The sequence below is a fragment of the Mercenaria mercenaria genome, unplaced genomic scaffold (assembly GCF_021730395.1).
Source record: "Mercenaria mercenaria strain notata unplaced genomic scaffold, MADL_Memer_1 contig_4385, whole genome shotgun sequence".
Classification (NCBI taxonomy): Eukaryota; Metazoa; Mollusca; class Bivalvia; order Venerida; family Veneridae; genus Mercenaria; species Mercenaria mercenaria.
In genome coordinates, this window is record NW_026462608.1 from 49,886 (window position 1) to 71,591 (window position 21,706).

Below are 21,706 nucleotides of genomic sequence, written 5' to 3' on the forward strand. Positions count from 1 at the left end.
AATTTTTAAATGCAACTTGAAAATTTGTTCGTACGTACGAACAAATCTGGGCTGTTCAAACAAAATGTCAGAACTGAAAATCTTTTGCATACAGTCCATGGATTTGTTCGTACGTACGAACAAAATTCCAAATTGCATTTTTTTTAAATCAATTCTTTTTCAGTTCTCTCATGTGTTCGTACGTACGAACAAATGCAGGCTGTTCATACGTACGAACAAATGATTGTGAGAAATGAAAAAGAATTTTTAAAGCAGTTTGCAATTTTGTTCGTACGTACGAACAAATCTGGGCCGTTCGAACAGAATGTCTGAGCTGAAAAATGATATGGAATATGGATTATTGTTTGTAAGTAGGAACAACCAGGATTTGTTCGTACGTACGAACAAAATTCCAAATTGCATTTTTTTAAAAATTATTATTTTTCAGTTCTCTCATTTGTTCGTACGTACGAACAAATCTAGGCTGTTCGTACGTACGAACAAATGATAGTGAGAAATGAAAAAGAATTTTTAAAGCAATTTGGAATTTTGTTCGAACGTACGAACAAATCTGAGCTGTTTGAATAGAGTGTCAGAACTAAAAAATAATACGGAATATGGATTATTGTTCGTACGTACGAACAGCCAGGATTTGTTCGTACGTACGAACAAAATTCCAAATTGCATTTAAAAATGTGAGAAATGAACAAGAATTTGTAAATTTTATTTGGAATTTTGTTCGTACGTACGAACAAATTCTGATTTTCTGTTGCTGTGATCTGCGACTTCTTCAATTTTTGCTCTGATTTTCACCGGTAAAAACTCCATATAGCGGCAAAAAAGAGGGACAGACCGAAAGATCCTCTTTTATTCCGGAAGCAGATTACTGGATATTTACTAAAGTTTTAATCAGTCATACATACATCAGTATTCAATGTACGTAGAGATGACTTTTTTGTCAAAAACACTATTATAATAAATAAAATTGTCTACTTTTTCACTACGAAATAATCTAAATTCAAAATATACTGACAAGGATCGTAAAAAGACATATACCTTTTTTCGTTTCGCAAAGCAATTCTTTCTTGTTTCTCAATTTGTTCGTTACAGCCTGCACCGAGTGTTCTGTATCTTCTATTTGTTTCGTAAGTTCTGCTATTAATGATGGGCTAATAGGGTCAGTTGTGCATTCCTGGATGATCTTAGAACAGTCGTCTGTCAGCTTTTCGCTTAACTCTTTCGACAGTGAAGTTAGTGCGTTTTCTAATTCCTTCCGGATGTCTTCGTATTGATCGGCATTTAGCGACGAAGAATAAGTATGGGCGTAAATCTCATCCCCCATACACTTTATAGATTTTAAGTCGTTTTTCTCATCCTCGTTAAGTGACTGTTTAAAAACCGTCAGTAACACCGTTGTAAGCATAGCTAAATCCCATGTTTCTACGTCAGTTCCACCAGCATCTGGAAACAATTTGTCCATCTGTTTCTTTACAAATTTGTGCTTGAATTTTCTTTTGTGTTGTTTTAGAAGTACATCAAGATCTTCCCCGGCCTTTCGCAGTTCTTTGTACAAAGTTTCTTTTGACATTAATCGCCCTCCTTTCAGTAGCAAAATGGAGGCTCTCAGAAAATATTTGTCTTCGTCTTCTGTAATGAGAAAGCTCTAAATCTATATTTCAATAAAATAACGGAAACTTAGTGGCCCCATATAGCTCTTCAAAAAAACGTGAACACAAGGATAAAATGATATTAATTCTACTCTACTGCAGAAAATAATATACTGGATATTTACTAACGTTTTAAGCAGTCATACATACAACGGTAGTCAAGGTACGTAGCTAAGACGGTTCCTGGGTCAGTGATGATTTTTTTGTCAAAAACACAATTATAATAAATACAGTTGCCTACTTTTTCGCTAAGAAATAATCTAAATTCAAAACATACTGACAATTATCATCAAAAGACAGATACCTTTTTTCATTTCTAAAAGAAATTCTTTCTGGCTTCTCAATTTGTTCATTACAGCCTGCAACGAGGGTTCTGTATCTTCTATTTGTTTCGTAAGTTCTGCTATTAATGATGGGCTTATGGGGCCAGTTGTGCATTCCTGAATGATCTTAGAACAGCTGTCTTTCAGCTTTTCGCTTAACCGTTTCGACAGTGAAGTTAGTGCGTTTTCTAATTCCTTCCGAATTTCTTCGTATTGATCGGCATTTAGCGACGAAGAATAAGTATGGGCGTAAATCTCATCCCTCATACACTTTATAGATTTTAAGTCGTTTTTCTCATCGTCGTTAAGTGAGTGTTTAAAAACAGTCAGTAACACCGTTGTAAGCATAGCTAAATCCCATGTTTCTACGTCGGTTACTCCAGCATCTGGAAACAATTTACTCCTCTGTTCCTTTACTAATTTGTGCTTGAATTTCCTTTTGTGTTGTTTTAGAAGTACATCAAGATCTTCCCCGGCCTTTCGTACTTTTTCATTCAAAGTTTCTTGTGACATTAATCGCCCTCCTTTCAGTAGTAAAATGGAGGCTCTCAGATAATATTCGTCTTCCTCGGTAATCATGTTTTCTGTAATGGAAAAGATCTTAATCTATATTTCAACAAAACAACTGAACCTTAGAGGCCTCATATAGCTCGTCTGAAAAACGGAAACACAAGGAAAAAATGATATTAATACTCTTAAGTGAAATAAAAGGCAAAGTCTAGGGATTTATTTGGTCAGGTCGGTATTCTATCCACGTGCCCGGTCTTGTCTTAATATGCTCCATTTGGCTCCATCACAAAAAGCTGGAAAGTCGCTACTTGTATATGACCTTAAATTGTGTCGGTGTGACGTGTAACCCAGCAAAACAAAATGCAACAATATAAAATACACTTAATCCCCCTAAATGCTGTTTCTGTGAAAGCTTATTCGAAGGATCATTTTAACTGGTTTGATTGCATGTAAGTGATTTTTATATACATGCTATAAAAATATAATGTGTTTAAGCTTAATGTTGTTGGACGGTTAAAGCACACATACCTTAATACAAAGTGGATCAAAATAAATACTCAAAACGCCCAAAAGTTTGTTCATATCATTTCCAGAAATAACATTTTATCATTTTTCAAGAAGAACTTATCAATGTATTATTTTCTTCCTAAGTAATCCTTTAAAACATTATTGTAATTCAGTAAAATTTATTCCATACCAAAACAAATGACATAATTCCGTTCTAACCTACGCAAGTGTCGTTTTCAGAAAATGGCGATATAATCTGAAACATGGTACATACTATCAAACGCGTTTTATTTCAATTGTAGCGCAGTCCCGGGTATTGGATGATGATTCATTTAATTTGTGTACAATATGCATGTATTTATCAACCACTTCATAATCCGGTAGCTTATTGCAAGGGTAAAAACTAAGAAAATAGAAATCTAAGAAAAACAGATATAACAGACTTGAAATAATCTAGTCCCAATTCGTGACTCTAGTTAACTCCCCTGACGGTCTGTCCGCAATCGTGCAACATCGGGCATTTCCGTATTCTCCGGTAAATACGCCTCGTGTATAGCTCCAGAATACACCAACGCTATTCGCCTATGTTAAATGCCTGTGTTCGTTCGCGTGAAAGTAACAAATTATATATCCGTTACTTAGATGAATTAAGTTGAATATATCACGTTATTTAATCGATTTTTTTTATTTATACACTTAACATTTGTCAATTTTTGTAGGGATTTTTAAAATATTAGCTCTGACTAGCCAAAGTTTATATAGTCAAAATACATGTATACAAATAACAAAAATGGTGGATGACAGTTTTCTCAAACACGGAAGTAAACTTTGAAAGTTAAAGATACGTTAACTGTATCACCAAATGATTCTTAATAATAGGTAATTGTTCAGATATTGACATGCAGTAAGGCATAATAAAGTGTCTAAGGTTTGACAATGGGCTATTCCAGGTTTGATTTTTAATTCTATTAAATCAGACCCCCACGAAACGAAGAAAATTCTGCCAGAGAAAAGACCAAGGTCCCTACTCGGACTGGAACCCCGGACCTCATGATCCGTAGGCGGGCACTCTAACCTAGTCGCTAAATTGTTAACCCAACAGCAAAGCTGTTGGAAGTGGCCTATAAATCTACTATCACTACACTTCTCCCCCTCTAAACGATCTTACCAGCTCCATGCAAACCCCACGAGTCCTTCAAACACTTCTGATACCATTAAGGTAATCCCTTGGAGAGAAAAGACCAAGGTTCCTACTCGGACTGGAACCCACGGACCTCATGATCCGTAGGCGGGCACTCTCACCACGTTGCTAAATTGTTAAGGACACGTCAAGGCTGCGATAGTTTAGCATTATTACAATACACAATAGGTATTGAAATTGTGTTTCAAATACATGTGCTCATTAGAATGACAAGTTGTTGTATGAGTGGGTGGATGAGTGAAAGACTTTTTGTTAGATATATTTATATAGGTGTGTGTCTCAGTGACTGAATTAAGCAATATGGTTTTGCTTTAATGTTTACCTGACAAATGGTAGAAATAAAATATTGTTCTTGATAATTATGAAGTATGGGTAATCTCTCACATTTACTACTTTCTAATCACATAGTGAGACTAGTAAGACTAAGGAGCAGTTGCCAATCATGCTGACATAAAATAGATTAAAAGGATGTATCTAAAACAAAACAAAAGTGAACACATAAGATATAACTTGCCTATTAATAAGAATGTTATCTTTAGCCCGACTTTTCGAAGAAAAAGTAGAGCTATTGTACTCGCCCCGGCGTCTGCGTCGGCGTCGGCGTCGCCGTTGGTTAAAGTTTTTGATAAAGTCAAATATCTCTGTTACTCTCGAAGCTATTGATTTGAAACTTAAAATAGATATTTACTATCAAAGTCTACACCAGGAGAAACAATCCCCATAACTCTGATTTGAATTTTGACAGAATTATGCCCCTTTTTAAATTAGAATTTTTGGTTAAAGTTTTTGATAAAGTCAAATATCTCTGTTACTATCAAAGCTAATGACTTGAAACTTAAAATAAATACTTATTTACCATCAAAGTCTACACCAGGAGAAATAATCCCCATAACTCTGGTTTGAATTTTGACAGAATTATGCCCCTTTTTAACTTAGAATTTTTTGTTAAATTTTTGATAAAGTCAAATATCTCTGTTACTATTAAAGCTTTTGACTTGAAACTCAAAATAGTTATTTACTATCAAAATCTTCACTAGGAGACACAATTCACATAACTCTGATTTGAAATTTGACAGCATTATGCCCCTTTTTAACTTAGAATTTTTGGTTAAAGTTTTTGATGAAGTCAAATATCTCTGTCACTATCAAAGCTTTTGACTTGAAACTTAAAATACATGTTTATTATCAAAGTCTAGCCCAGGAGAAACAATCCCCATAACTCTGATTTGAATTTTGACAGAATTATGTCTTTGACTTGAAACTCAAAATGGTTATTTACTATCAGTCTACACAAGGAGACACAATTCCCATAACACTGATTTGAATTTTGACAGAGTTATATCCCTTTTTAACTTGGATTTATTTTTACTGGCAAAGCTCTAATTCAGAGTCAAGCACTGAGAAAAGTCGAGCGCGCTGTCTTACGGACAGCTCTTGTTATCCCCCGACGAAAGTCGGAGGGATATAGTTTTGGCGTTGACCGTCCGTCCGTCCGTCCATCCGTCCGTCCGGAGCCATATCTAGGAAATGGTTGGGAATATTTATTTAAAACTTCATATACCTGTTCACCACTATGAGTTCTTGCGGCCCGTCAAGTTTCAGTCAGATTGCCCAAGTAACACCAGAGTTATGGCCCTTAGAAATTTCTAGTGTTAACTATATAGGGTACTATAAATATGGCAATTTCTGCATCATAACTTTTGATATATTTGACCTTGAACTATGAAACTTTAACAGAATTTAGAATACTATAATGTGGTTGTGTACACACAATTTCGTATGGATTTCTTTTGTAACTGCAGAGTTATTGCCCTTTAATTGTCTAAAAATCCACATATTTGTACATAACAAACTTGCCATTTGACAGAATTTCATTAAATTTCTTTCATTCTTCTCTGTGAACATTTATTATAAACATGTGAAGTTGCGCACCCACACCTGGTCGCCCACTTGCCTTGGTCACCCGGGGTGACCCCGCCCCAGGGGTCACTTGATTTTACAAAGGAAAATCTTTAAAAATCTTCTTCTCAAAAACCAGAAGCCCTAGAGCTTAGATATTTGACTTGTAGCATTGCCTAGTAGACCTCTACTAAAGTTATTCAAATCATGACCCCGGGGTCAAAATTGACCCCGCCCCATGGGTCACTTGATTTTACATAGGAAAATCTTCAAAAATTTTCTAAAAATAAACCAGAAGGCCTAGAGCTTAGATATTTCACATGTAGCATTACCTAGTAGACCTCTACAAAATTTGTTCAAATCATGACCCCCGGGGTCAAAATTGACCCCGCTTCAGGGGTCACTTGATTTTACATAGGAAAATCTTCAAAAAATTTCAAAAAATAAACCAGAAGGCCTAGATCTTAGGTATTTGACATGTAGCATTGCCTAATAGACTTCTACAAAATTTGTTCAAATCATGACCCCCAGGGTCAAAATGACCCCGCCCCATGGGGTTACTTCATTGTACATAGAAAAATCTTCAAAATTTTCTAAAAATAAACCAGAAGGCCTAGAGCTTAGGTATTTCACATGTAGCATTGCCTAGTGGACCTCTACAAAATTTGTTCAAATCATGACCCCTGGGGTCAAAATTGACCCCGTCCCAGGGGTCACTTGATTTTACTTAGGAAAATCATTAAAAAATTTCTTAAAATAAACCAGAAGGCCTAGAGCTTAGATATTTCATATGTAGCATTGCCTAGTGGACCTCTACAAAATTTGTTCAAATCATGACCCCTGGGTCAAAATTGACCCCGCTCCAGGGGTCATTTGATTTTACATAGAAAAATCTTCAAAAAATTTCTAAAAAAAAACTAGAAGGCCTAGATCTTAGATATTTGACATGTAGCATTGCCTAGTAGACTTCTACAAAATTTGTTCAAATCGTGACCCCGCCCCATGGGGTTACTTGATTGTACATAGAAAAATCTTCAAAATTTTCTAAAAATAAACCAGAAGGCCTAGAGCTTAGATATTTGACATGTAGCATTGCTTAGTGGACCTCTACAAAACTGGTTCAAATCTTGACCCCGCAGGGTCAAATTGACCCAGCCCCAGGGGTTACTTGATTGTATATAGGGAAATCTTCATAAATTTGCTAAAAATAAACCAGAAGGCCTAGATCTTAGATATTTGATTTGTAACATTTCCTAGTAGACTTCTACAAACTTTGTTCAAATCATGACCCCCGGGGCAAAATAGGGAAATCTTCCAAAAAATTTCTAAAAATCATCAGTTTGGCATTAGAAACATGTAGCTAATATTACTCAGGTGAGCGATCCAGGGTCATCATGACCCTCTTGTTTTTCATTTTTAATTTTCCATCAATATTTATAATCAACATGTGAAATTTTGTTTCCTCTCCAGTTCCCCCGCACCCCCACACCCTTAAAAAATAAATATATATACATATATATATTTCCATTTCTTTTTTTTTTTCTTTTTTTTTTTAAATGTTCAAACCTTCAACATGTTAAGTTGTGACTGCACAAGCCTTGCCCTCAGTCATGTTCAAGATATCTTACCAGTGTTCTCATAAGGACATCTGTTTTTTTAAGTTCAAATGTACATGTTAAACAACAACACCTGTTGCCAAACCACTCAAAGACAATATTTCGTTCCAGTTAAACTTCAAGCTCACATTTCAATTAACTGCATTTAATTTTAAAAGCTAAGCTTATTACAGTAAGCATATCCCATTCAAAATAAATTCTTTAGTCAGGATCAAAGTATCATACATTTATTATGTACTCTTTAATTAAACATTTGTTTTCTGTTAAATTGATTTTGACTAATGAAATTATTTGCTTCTTATTAACATCCTTAACTTTTTGCCGGATATATTTTTTTGCCATTCCTCACCACAAACCCTTTCGGCGGGGGATACCAATTCATCGAATTTGCTTGTTTATATTGAAATCCCCTGTGTGTAAAAAGTTGACAATCCTTTTGTAAATGAACTGATTAGTTACTACTCCCTAGATCAAAGTAAGACAATATGTTAGCTAAAATGTACTACTGACCCTTATTTACATTTATCCTAAAAATACTAAATTCATGTTCTGTTGTACAGTTTCTTTCTCCTTTCAAGTAATATATGAAAGCAGAATTTGGCAGATATATATACAAAGTTTTCATCACTGAAAATTATAATCATTTTCTCAACATCAGACATATATATATTTTGATTAACGAGTGCTTAGCACTAGGACTGCTGGTCCTTGATTTGTTTATGAACAGTTAACCATTTTATTTTATTAATCTTATCTTGTATGCCTAAGGTGGCAGTATTTAACTGTATATAAATACAAGTTCAAACCTGAAACTCAACAGGTAAAATCAGATGTGTGACAAAGAATTGCATGTAGAAATGAATTATAACATTGTATTGTTTGTGAATATTTTAACATCATGACATTACATTTAGATACAAGTTATAACTTTAATTAATATTTATAACAGAAAATACAGCACAAGTGAAGTCCCACAATACTATAATCTTCTGTAGTCAGAAAAGGCCATTTATTTATAGTCAGACCTCTTTGGTCTTGTAGTGCTGGGCGCATATTACTTTAAGCTGATTGATATTTTTCAACCATTAAATATATCTTCACTTACTTTTCAATGTATTGTGACCCCGAAACGTTTGTGGTCAGTTTTCAATAATTTATAATAAATGTTTTAATCTACTGTCTGCATGGGAAAGTGAACATTACACTGCTGTTAACACAAACTTAATTTAGTACAAAAACTGCTAGACAGTACTTGTCTTATGACTTTGATTTACCTAGAGAAAAAGCTGTATTTCATTAGATAAAATACATTTGTTGTTGTTTTTGTATCTTTGCCTAGGTTACAACAGTCATGAAAAAGAAATTAACTAAACAGGAATCAACTATTCATCAATAATCAATACAAAAAACATCTGTAACACACTACCTAAGTAGTTTTGATACTTTTTCGGCGAACACCGTCTAAATTAGTTTTCGTTACCTATGCCACGTGACTTCAGTTTGCAAATCAAACTACTTGATAACGCATTATAGATAATTTATCAAAATGGAAGATTTATGCAACAGTCTGTCTGATTGGACGAGAGTGTCAATTTCTTTCACTCTGTTGATTATGCTACGCTGAGTGAAATGTAGACAAAGCGTTTATCCTAAACGACGATGTTCACAGTTTTAAAGCTAATTTTGGCTCAGTATATTTAGCAAGAATATTGATATATCTCAAAATGATAAGTAAGTTTAATAAATATGATAAAAACCTGTTCAAATACCAACATATATCAAATTAAAGAAAGAGCTGAATACGGTCTGCGTATCACATGAATAAGGGTGTGATAAGAGTCTTTTATGTAGAGAAGTGCTTTTTAAACGATTTTCCTTGTTACAATTGTCGTCTGTATATGAAAAGGTTTCTTGATTTTGTGACTTATTCAGATTGCATATTAAAATGAGTACTTGTTTGCTTTGATATATTTGTTATAAATTATTTAACTGATTTATTATATATGAATATTTTTTTTTAGTATGGTATGCAAATATTGAACTCAGTTGAAATCTGTTTCATTATATATATGCTATATAATGACTGAATCTCATTACACTGAAATAAAGGTACGCTGCATACAGTTTATCTATGTGATATGACTACGGTCAAACTTTGCTTATGAAACAGAAGTATTGAAATAATTACAATTGTATGTTTTGCTTGACCTTCACTTTTTTAGGTGTGACGTCATTGTCCAAAGATTCATGAATGGCGAATATGCATTTGTTAAAGCGGGATCAGTTGGCCTATTTTAGAAATAAATAAAAATAATAAATAAAAAAATCATTTAATTGATTTTTTCTCATGTATTCTAATCAAACTTGATTTGTAGCATCTTTATTAGGCCCGCAGCCGACTTTGTTCAGCTGGGACATTTGACCCATTTTAGGGGCTGCTAGAGCTAAAACTAGAAATGCCTTTATACAGCGTCTCATGAACAGCTTGGTGGATCTTTGTCATACTTGGTCTGGAGCATCATTATATTCCAAATTTATTTATATAGGAACTTGGGCCCTATTAGGGACCACTATAGCTAAAAGTAGATAAGCCTTTCTTCGCATTAACCACTAAAATGTAATGGATTTTTATCAAACTCGATGTGTAACAATACCGTAAGGTCTCCTGCTATTTTGTTACAAATGGGGATAGGGACCAATTTAGCTAAAAATATAAACACGTTTGATGACCTCTTCTCATGAACCGCTTCATGAATCTTCATCAAACTACTGCTGTAATTATTCGTCTAAGGATAAACGAAACAAAATTGCAATCCTACGAAACGTTTGCGAAAAATTAAAAGAGAACCATTTAAATTGTTAAAGTGCGGTGTTTAGTTTTGCAATTTGAAAAATGTTAGATGAAAGATGAATGTTAGATGAAAAATTCATAAACTTCTTTCCTTATTACAATTCGCCGACCATCATTTTTAAAGATATATTACATGTAAAATGCAGCAATACATGAAATGTTTGTTAGTTAGTAGAAAGCTATCTGAGCCGCGCCATGAGAAAATCAACATTGTGGCTTTGCGACCAGCATGGATCAAGACCAGCCTGCGCATCCGCGCAGTCTGGTCAGGATCCATGCTGTTCGCTAACAGTTTCTCTAGTTGCAATAGACTTTGAAAGCGAACATCATGGATCCTTGATCCATGCTGGTCACAAAGCGACTATGTTGGTTTTCTCATGGCACGGCTCATTTCATTTCCTAATCTTAATTCAAATAGACAGTTCTGTTCACAGGAAATGTTATGATACCAGAGTGGTCAATTATATTGTAATGTTTAGATAGTGTTGTTGATTTAATGTAGTTATTCCATAATATTGCAAATCTATATGACTTAAAGATCTCCTAGCTTGCTTTGAAATTGAAAATTCCAATATTTTTTTCCAATGTGGACAGTCTGTGTCAGGTAGCTCAATTGGTTAGAGCACAAGTACAATGTTATGGGGAGGTTTCAGCTTCAAATCCTGATCTGGCACTTTTCCTCACATTTATAAACTCAAAAATGTATTGACAAATATTAAAATATATATATTGCTCCTTCAGTTTTATATTTTCCATAGGGGAGCATGGTTTAGAAAGTGTTTCAAGCATCTTGGAGAGCTGAAGTGAGCAACTTTTATCAGGGAGGCTTATTACACACTGAAAAGCCAGTGATAACTAGAGGCCATTCTTCATGTTGAAATCCTCTACAAGCATGTATTCGTTTTTGATTTATTTTGACCCCATATTAACATTAATTCTTTGAATAGTCAAGTGTGCTGTCAACAGATAGCTGTTGTTGAATATTCATTTTCTTAAAAAGTCATAATCTAAACAAGTCTGACATTTTTCAATAAAGCTTTTATGGCATTTAAAGAGAATTCCTATAGTTTTTTTCCTTTCATAGAATTTTTTTAAATTCACATATATGATAGGAAAATTTGTGCTGAAAACAATGAACAAATAAAAACAAAAGGTCACAAGGCTCGTTTTTGTGAAAAATTGTTTTGACCCACTGTTGCTGAAACTGCCAGCGATCTTTCAACATTTTCATAATTTTCTGCTTTTTTATAAACACCAACCAAAATATACATCAAGACAGCACAATACGGTTGTTTTCTTTTTACATATTTTATTATATACTTATTTGATATCATAGTCATATTTGTAATACTCTATCCTTACCATAATGGGTACAAATGAAAAAAAATATTGTTTCATATTTACTTTTGTTAACTTTTTTCTATGAAAAATACCCATAGTGAAGAATTTTTTTTTTAATTTTGAAAAAACTCTTTCATAGTGAGCATAAAAATGGCTAAAAAAGTATTGGTCACCAGGCTAAATTTTATGTTAAGACCGCTAGAATACAACACCTGCTCGGACGGAAATGGCGTGAACCTGGCCAAATTGATTACATGTATGTCTGCTAAAATTAAAAAAAAAGTTTTAAAAATTCTTAATTCTTTCTATAATTGAATACTAAATAATCTGAAAGGTGATATTGTCTTATCAGTACTAAGTCAATTATCTTACATTATATGAACAACACTCTCTTTGTACTAAAATGCGATGTGATAACACAAACACAAAAATAGCAAGATACCTGTCAGGCATGGTATTTGTCAATACAACATAAACCAGTATCAACATTTGATTACTGATAAAACTTATCAAAAACGTTATTTCATTCAAGATTCCTCATATTTAAGATTGTCTGTGACATGTTTCAACAAATGTTGACTTCACTTCAGTTTTCCATAGAAAGTGTCGGCTGCGCAGAAAGATGAGCATAAAAAACTATAGGAATTCCCTTTAAGCCTAATGTCTTATAGTTAATATCTTTGCTTAGGCTCTTTAAGTTTTCAAAGGTATTTATTTCATAATAAAAATTGATAGATCTATCTTTAGTTAATGACTTGAACTATTTCTTTTATCACCAAGGACTTCCAATTTTTGTATACATAATCAGATCGTGTGTTGTTTGAAAATTATGAAAAATAACACAATAAATTAATACTTTGAACAAACAGTCTTAGTCTTACTTAGAGTGCAAAGTACTAAAAAGTCATATACATATGAATCTGATGTTAAAATATAGTAAAAAGAAAGAGATGTGTAAATTAGGTTACATTTACTTGGAGCTCTTTGTGATTAATTCTGTTTTAATAATTTACAAGGAAATTTTGTATTTTAAACTGAATAAATTAACAATTCTATTGGAATGGTAAAACTCACAATGAAAAGTTCAGAAAACCATTAACAGGAGATGTGTGTGTTTTAATGAAAACAAACACATCAGTTCTAAGCATTGTTGCCAATCAATGACAATTAAAAGAAAGTATGCAACTGAAACACTAACATCCAGCATCTTCTGAGACAAACTATTACCTATTCACAATTCATGGTGTATATATTAACTGATTTAAATGATTTTAAAGTTTATTTATCCACCTCAATTTTCTCAGGTAATTGAATTCCCCAGAATAAGTTGCCATGGCCATCTGCAAGCAATTTGTCACTGGTTACAAATCACAATAACTTCTCTGTCTGGTGTCATAGGTTATCCTCAAGTGATCTAATCAATGTAAGACTAGTATAACTCACAGCCTAATAATGATTAATTAAAAATTCCCTTTTAATCAAATGATGATAACCTGTGATGAATCATACAATATATCCTTTAATATACATGTATCAATCAGAATGGTCGATCCAGCAGTTCAAAGAAATAAATTCAATAACTATCAGTTGATTTCAGATGATTTATTGTGTACATCTCCCTCTATGTTCAATCAAATTGTTCCAAGAAGGAAATAAAATGAAATGGAAACACTGACGCTTATCAAATTTAAAATATAATTATCAATAAGTAGAAGTACGTTATTGCATAGAGGCTGCCATTTTAAAGTCATGTGACTGAAAGTAGTCCAATATGGCGCCTTATTATTTCAGGGGTCTATTGCGTAGCATAAAGGCCGAGGTGATCAGATTGGGTCTGTCCACAGAGTCACAAGCAGCCACTACTAAAAATTGGTGTAATTCAAGTACTTCAGTCTTTTAGACATGATTGCAAGCATAATGATGACTTAATGACGAAAAGAAAAATATTTCAAATAGCAAATTTATTCTTGTGTTTGTCTTGTAAAATACACAATATGTCAGGTTATGAGCACTTCGTAGTTCCTGAAAAAAGTCACCCACTGGCCTACGTTATCGATTTGTTTTTCGCCACTGGTGACGTCACAGCTTTATTACGTCACTATTGGCGCATTTCATTCATAGTCAGGTACCGGAACCGGATGAGCACAACGTCTCAGGCTAATTCTAAATGTATTAGCGCAATATATAGAGGATATTTGTTTGTTTTGAGTGAATATGGTATATATCTCACTGAGAAGTGAGAAAATTTCAAATGTGAAAATTTTCTCACTTCGAGGTGAGATATATTCCATATTCACGAAAAACAAACAAATTTTCTTTTTATTTTATGCTCAATTACGTTGTGAAATGCATTTTGCAACTGTTTTAATCTCAGCGCGGGAAACAGACGCGCGTAAACAGACATGACGTCAGACGTGCTGTGACGTTATAAAAACGCATGCAATATAAAGTTCCATTTTGTTTTATATTTTGCTGCATAACGGTATGGAATTCTCTTTAAGTAAAATAATTTGAATCGAGAAATATATTATAAAGAGCAAAGTGCGACTATAATTTTCATCCTGTTTTAAGCAAATAATTTAAAATTCATACACAATGTATGAGGGGGCGGAGCTCATATGTCTCACAGTGAGAAAACATAGATTTCATATTTTCACAGTGTGAGCGATGAGATATGAAAATATTTAACTGATAGAATACAGTATTTCATTAGTTAGCATAAAATAACATTTGTATATTTACCTCGGTCTAAAATTGAATTATGAAATTTGAAGACAAAACAAATATTGAGAGAGAACTATTCACATATATTCTCATGTGCTTGTTCCTTCACAAACACCCGGAATAAACTTTGGTGAACAAATCGCGTACGACTTCACACTGTGCTAAATGCTGTACGTTCAGGCCTCAGCAAATTAAAAAGTTGTTCATCGGATTTGCCGCTCGTATATTTTCAGAAACACCAAAATAATAATTTTTTTTGTTTTTGGCTTGCGCTCGTCCCAATTGAAAAAAAATCAATCCAAAATTTGTTGGTGCGCTACTTTTTACGGACGTTAAAGTATATAAATGCTTATAATTCGAGTCCCAGATTGTTCTCAAATGGATTTTAATCAAAATAAATACATACTACGCATCGTCTATAATTAATCATAACACTTATATTTAGTTGCATTAAAGTTATTTCCCCTTTATGCAGTTACGCCATTTTCTTCAAATGTTTACCAAATTACATGCTACAAAAATCGATTTATTTCATTGAAAACTGGATGAAGAAAAACATACTAATTTATTTGATAACATCAATCTACATTATTTTGGTAAGGGTAAATACTTATTGATGCATGTCACGTATCTGTTTTCTGTTTTTTTCCTGTCCAAATGATCAGCATTTGCATACGAAAGTTGGTGGGGTAAGGAATTTACATTACGAGTTGTTTTCAGAACAGTTTCGATTTTCAAATTTTCAAATCATTCAGTAGACTAATGTTTATGCACGTTAATCTCCATTTCAGACTTTAATTGAGACTTTGTTTCAACAAATTTAATATGTTATGGAAGTTCAAAGTTAGAAAAAGAGCTGTACATAAGACATCATGCTCGACTTTTCTGAATCAGAGCTTTACCAGTAAAAGGGGCATAATAGTCAGAAGCTATTAAAGTACAGAGCTATTGGTCATTATATAAAACTTAATTAAAAATATTCTATGTTAAAAAGGGGCATAACTCTGTCTAGATTCAGACTTAAGAGTATTGTTTCTCCTGGTGTAGACTTTGACAGTAAACAACTGTTCTAAGTTTCAAATCAGAAGCTTTAATAGATCTAGTAACACTCACATAGATATTTGATGTATCAAAAACTTTGTAAAGTCAGCTAAGAATGCTACATTTTCATAGCAGTAAATATACAAGTCACATAATTATGTATGTGATAAATATGGTATAAGGTTGTTTATTACATATTTTCTAACAGCATTTTCAAAAGCATGCATTATTTGATTACAGTGTACTGTATGACAATGTTATTACCTTTTTTCATGAGATCGCTTTGTTGTGCGTCTGCAGGTCAGATTTTCTCAATCCCTGGGGACTTACTTTTTAATTTAAAAGGGCTATACATTCTATTTTAAGGTTTTTATTAGTCAGTCGAGAGCCAAATGAAGACAAATATATTTCTTCGCTCTTCGCTCGCTCCTGATTTTCTCAAAAACCAAAAAAAATATTTAAATTATTTTTTCGCTCGCCGCCTCAAATTTTTCAGAAAAAAAATCCAATGAACAACTTATCAATTTGGTGTGGCCTCATGCATGTATATTTGTTAGCTGTTTTTCTATAGTTTTTTATGCAGAATATGACAAATAACACTTCTGTTCACGAGATAAATGTATTACCTACAGTAAATTAAATATTTCTATCGTTGTTCATACTGTGAAGCTTATAATTTATGTTCATATTTTAATCAATAATGATTACGCCTGTGTTCGGACGCGGCTGAGTTGGACGTAATATCATACTGAAATGAAATGAAAGTGATAATTACGCCATGAGTTGGACTAGAAATAATCTAATTAATAATTAAAATATTACATTGCGCATGCTCGTTTTATTTTAGGTTGTGTTAGAGCCTAATCAATAATTCAATACTATAAACTATTTCATTTTGAACGATTGATTGATTGTCTTTCATGTTTGGGTTTACGTCACACCAACACGATTATTGGTCATATGGCAACTTTTCAAACTTTTCAAAAGAAGACCCATCACGGACGAGCGCATAGAAAGAACAGGCCAGCTGGAAGCCTTCCTCACATGCAAGAATTCTACACCCTAAGCAAGGTTCCGAGCTCCTGTAAGGGAGTGGGAAGCTTTTGAAGTTAATCGAAGTCAGCGGACTTAACCACTCGGACACGGATGCCCCTTGATTGATTAGTTGATAGATTAATTGTTTGACTGATCGGTTAATTATGGTTTCATCGACGTTCAGAATTATAAATAGTATAACAGAATTAATCATTTTGTAGCAGAATTCTATATGCACCCACCTGGCCATTCATTTTAACTGTGTAGCTGCAACGGATCCGAGTGGTCTTAATTTCCGAACGTTATCTGAAAAAATACAAAATAATGATATTCAGTATATAGAGGATATTTCTTTGTTTCAGTATAAGATCGAAATATATTTCACCGAGTGAACACTATAATGCAATATTTTCACGAGTGGCGCAGACACGAGTGTAAATGTAAATTATGGTGTTCACGAGTGAAATATATTTCGATCGTACACTCAAACAATCAAATTTTCTATTTATTTTATGCATTTTTAATGTTTTAAACCAAATTTTTTACAGTTTATCCGCGCAACGTCACGTGCATCGCATCATAACATCATTTAATGTTGTGACGTCAGGATGCTTTGTAGACAAAAACTATAAGTAGTTATATTACGTTTCCTGATTTCTTACATTTCATTATCATAAAATGTAAATATTTATTATCCTTTTATTATTTTTATACATCTTTACCTTTACTGAAGAATATTTTGCAAGGAAATTCCTATCATTTATAATTCATATCATTTTGCATTCAAATGTAGTTCCATACCAGTGAAAAATAAAATAAAAATGATATTTTCACTGTTTGAAACAGTGAAAATATCTTTTTTTTTTCACTGATAATTTTCAGTATGTCACAGAAGAGTATAAAATAAGAAATAAAGATTAATAGAAAAGTTGGTATTTCTAATCAGGTCAACAGTATTGTAACGTATCTGTTTGTATTGTGCTCATGGTAATTTGTTACTTTACCTTGGTTTTACATTATGTTTGCCTACTTTGTTTTTGTGCGAGAGGTCATTCTGGAGAAATGATACAGATTTTTGTGGTATACACTGTTCTGATATCGGTTTAAGGTTCATCAAATGTGTTTGGATACCACCCCTCAGGTGAATTTTGATTTTGGAAATTTATACCTCAAAGACCGTTACTATTTATTATAAATACATTGAATTGTTCGGAGGAAGTAGGGAATACATTATACAAAGGTAAGCTTCTTTGAGAATAAATATATTTTGTCTAAAATTACACGTACTTCGATTGTCACTGTTCTATTTTGAAGAAAATATCAAACTTCTTTTAAAAAATGTTTTTTTCTTTAAATATGTTTTGTTTATCTAGGTTAACTCCTAGTATTGAAATACGGTTAACTTACATATTTTCTTAAATAGAGGATAATTTTGTCATTTTGACAGCTCTACTTTCACTTTCGTTTTGCAATTTTTGTAATGTTTTAAAATGTACATGTATTGTAACAATTTTAACACTGGGAGTACCTGGAGAAATATGTTAGGCACACAATAAGTATAGACATAATGTCAATATATTTTTGAAAAAGAAGTTTGATATTTTTTACAAAACAGAATGTGGACGAGCATTTGTACATGTGATACAAGAAAAAAAATATTATACTGAACAAAACAACCTCTCTTGAAAGACACTTCTACTCTTTCTGAACAGTTTGGTATACAATGTATGAAAAACAAAGGCTTATATGAGGCCTTAAAACATGAAACGAAAATTCACCCGAAGGGCAGTCTCAAAACACTTTACTCGAACCTTAAGGCCTATGCTATTTTGACAATGTAAAATTCCTATATAAAACTGAGATTGTCGTAACAACGCGAGAAATGCACGGGGATAAAAAAGAAACTAATAATGATACAAAAATGTATCTCCGAATAAATTATAAAGTATCAATGACACTTAAAAACATGTCCCAACAGTGCACTAGAAGAAAATGCATAGAAATTTTCGGGGTAAGTATTTGCTACCGTAAGTCTCTCATATATATACAATATATATATTATTCAATCAAGGATATGTCAGTGTAAATGAGCTGAGCGTTAGTTTTCTAAGAAAACGTCGTTAAACTGTGTTACACGAATCACACGTGCACCGCTCTTTTACAAAAATATGTCCGCCATGTTTTCTTCAGTGAACGAAATAAAAGAAGTATTTTACCTTAGAGTTCCTTATTGTAGAGTACGATTGACTTTCTAATCTAAATAAAGCATCACTTTTTCATAACATCCCACTGTCCGATCTTTCTGATCACTTAACGATCACTCACAATTACAAAATAAAACCAACGTGTCATCAAAATTATCACTTTACACGGCTTCATGGACATCACGTCCTACTAACATTAAATTTGTAATCATGCGCCAACCAAACAAATGATGAAAGATCGAGACTTTTTCAAAGATATGTTTTATTTCCTGTAATTTTCTGATATTCTTACCTTTAAACAACCGGATTGTATGCACAGAAATAACGAAAGATTTATGCAATATAGCTTTTAGTTTAAATTTTGGACCTATCTTTTTCAAGCCCAACAACAGACATGTCTATGTCACACACCCGGCCTGTCCTCGTAATCAGTGTCAAAGGTTACTAGAACATAAATACAATAAATAAACAAACGCTTACTATGTTCTTGTAAGTCCTGTAAGATGAAACGGCTCGTGTTTATACATTCATATATATTCCGTATCGGGAACATTGACAATCACAAGTTGATCCTTACCACGAACATGAAAACAGTTACTTTTATGCCTTTGTTTACATTTCAAACATGACGATTCACATATACAGTTCGTTTTTGTAAACATCAAGTTTGTAAACATTAATGATTGCGTTTTGTAACCTTAACTCCGGCTTCCATATTTTAGTGTTTCTAGTATGTGAAAAACATGAGCTCAAGCTAAAACAAAACATAATCAAAAATTAGAAAGGTCATTTTGTAAGTAGAGAATTTTTGGTTTGAAAACGTGGAAACACGTATGACCTAGTAATCGAACTGTACGTTCAAGAATGTAAATTTCGTGCTTTCCGACCAACATGGTGTGTACACTTTTGTAATTAAAAGTATGGTGTATTCGGCAAGCCATTTGTAATTACCGACGTGGTAAATGTCATTGAGAGTATCAGTTATGTTCACGAAATTTAATTGAATATTTATGTTATATACTTGCAAAAGAAAAACTTGATGGTCATGGTCGCTGGCTTCGAATTCCTCGCCCATCACAGAAGTGGGATCAAAAACTCACTTGAGGTGTAAAACTTTTCACGTAAGGAAGCCATCCAACAGAGGTTAGTGTCTCGATCTAGGTACTAGTATGAGCCCCAAAAATGTCTGGAGGGACACTTGGAGCCTTTCCCCACCAACAAAACCTGATAAAAGTTAATTGTGTCGTTTCGGTGTTACTCTCAATCAAACAAAATAAACATTGTTCCCGTTTTTGTTTGTTTGTTTATATTTGTATATAAATGAATATGCAAAACGGGTTTGTTTGTTTCTGTGTAACGTCAAAATATAATATTACAATTATAGATCAACATTGAACGCCACATGCATTATATTTTCACGAGCGTTTACGTAATGCTTTAATCTCACATGTAAAACAAACATATTCCTCATTTATAAAAGGTAAAGGTAAATATATATGTATATGTTTGTGTACTCGTGGAATGAAATGTTAAGTGTAAAAAGTATATATTCACAGTGCAAATCATCCATGCTAAATAATACGTACGATATGATTGTTTTCTCACTGTCTAGTATGTCCGAAATGATCTATTCGATTTTTATCACAGGGTTCTAGTTTATTTTTCACCTTAAATTAAAGCAAACGTGTTCAATATAATTTTAAACTTAAACTTTGAAACTAGTAGGTTGTAGCATTCGCTAGGTCAAGGGTATTTTATTGCCTTCTGAAGTCAGTCATTATCTATTGTAAAAAACATTTTTTTAACCAAAGTGGAAAATTTCAGGTACTTGAAAATGCAGCTTTCTAAAAGGTCAGTTAGAATTCTCGATGTCATTTGTCAGACATACCTTGTAAATAAATAATATGATTACAAAATTAATAAAGCTATTTCTTTGGTTGCACTTTGCGGACTTATGATAAAGGTATTATCTGAGCAGTAGACTCCCTGTAAATGAGCACTACGTAAGCGCTCAGGCTCTTCTCGCACACCATACCTATAGTTCGGACTTCTTTCATGTGTAAAGGCATGTGCACAAAAATGACAAATTTTGCCAACACCTGGTAAATTGTAATGTGTTTTTCAGAAAAGTAATAATGGAAATAGAAAAATAGCTCTCAGCTCATTTACACGGATAGTTTAGCTTTATTATGTATGTTATAGTTTTTCGCAGTTATGCACGACGACATAGAATACTTACTCCGAAAATTGGGACACGAACATACTGATAACTTTTCCCACTTTATTTTTTTTGATTAAAGTAAGAGTTCAGCATTTCATGGTTTTGATGTATTGTCACATTGGAATAAAGTTTGTTTTACAGTAACTTCTGAATTCCTCAGAAATAATAGCATGTACCCCACCCACCTAATACATAATTTCAAAATAGCATAGACCTTAATCTTATTTGTTACATCTTAGTTTATACATCAACGTCGGTGTGAAACAGTTGCTCCAAATAGACAAGAGTTGCGTCTCATCACAGACCTTCGTAATGACATTATCAAACTTCCATCTTTCGAAGCGAGATTTCTTAAGTGGGATGTGATTAAGATAGTAGAAGTTACAATGGTAACGCATATTTTGAGAAAGGAATTTTTCCCGGACTCCACAAATAGCTACTTTAAATGTTGGCAAAAGATGGAAGAGTTCTATAGTTGAGTCTGAGGATTCTGTGAAGTGAATAAGTTGGGAAACTATTTGTGATAAACTATCATCATATGAGCCGTGCCATGAGAAAACCAACATAGTGGCTTTGCGACCAGCATG

At 33.2% G+C, this 21,706-nt stretch overlaps 1 protein-coding gene across 2 annotated transcripts in view; it reads right to left on the reverse strand.

The window, feature by feature from the left end:
- Positions 1 to 17,002, reverse strand: part of LOC128553847 (uncharacterized) — a 60,000-nt gene extending 42,998 nt beyond the window's left edge. For both annotated transcript variants that reach the window (XM_053535032.1, XM_053535033.1), the window contains exons 1-3: positions 16,937 to 17,002; positions 1,951 to 2,553; positions 1,036 to 1,626 (exon numbers count right to left, since the gene is read on the reverse strand). In XM_053535032.1, the coding sequence (XP_053391007.1) occupies positions 1,036 to 1,626; positions 1,951 to 2,548 (1,189 nt within the window). In that variant the 5' untranslated portion in view covers positions 2,549 to 2,553; positions 16,937 to 17,002. The remainder of the gene's footprint in view (positions 1 to 1,035; positions 1,627 to 1,950; positions 2,554 to 16,936) is intronic.
- Positions 17,003 to 21,706: the final 4,704 nt, after the last annotated feature.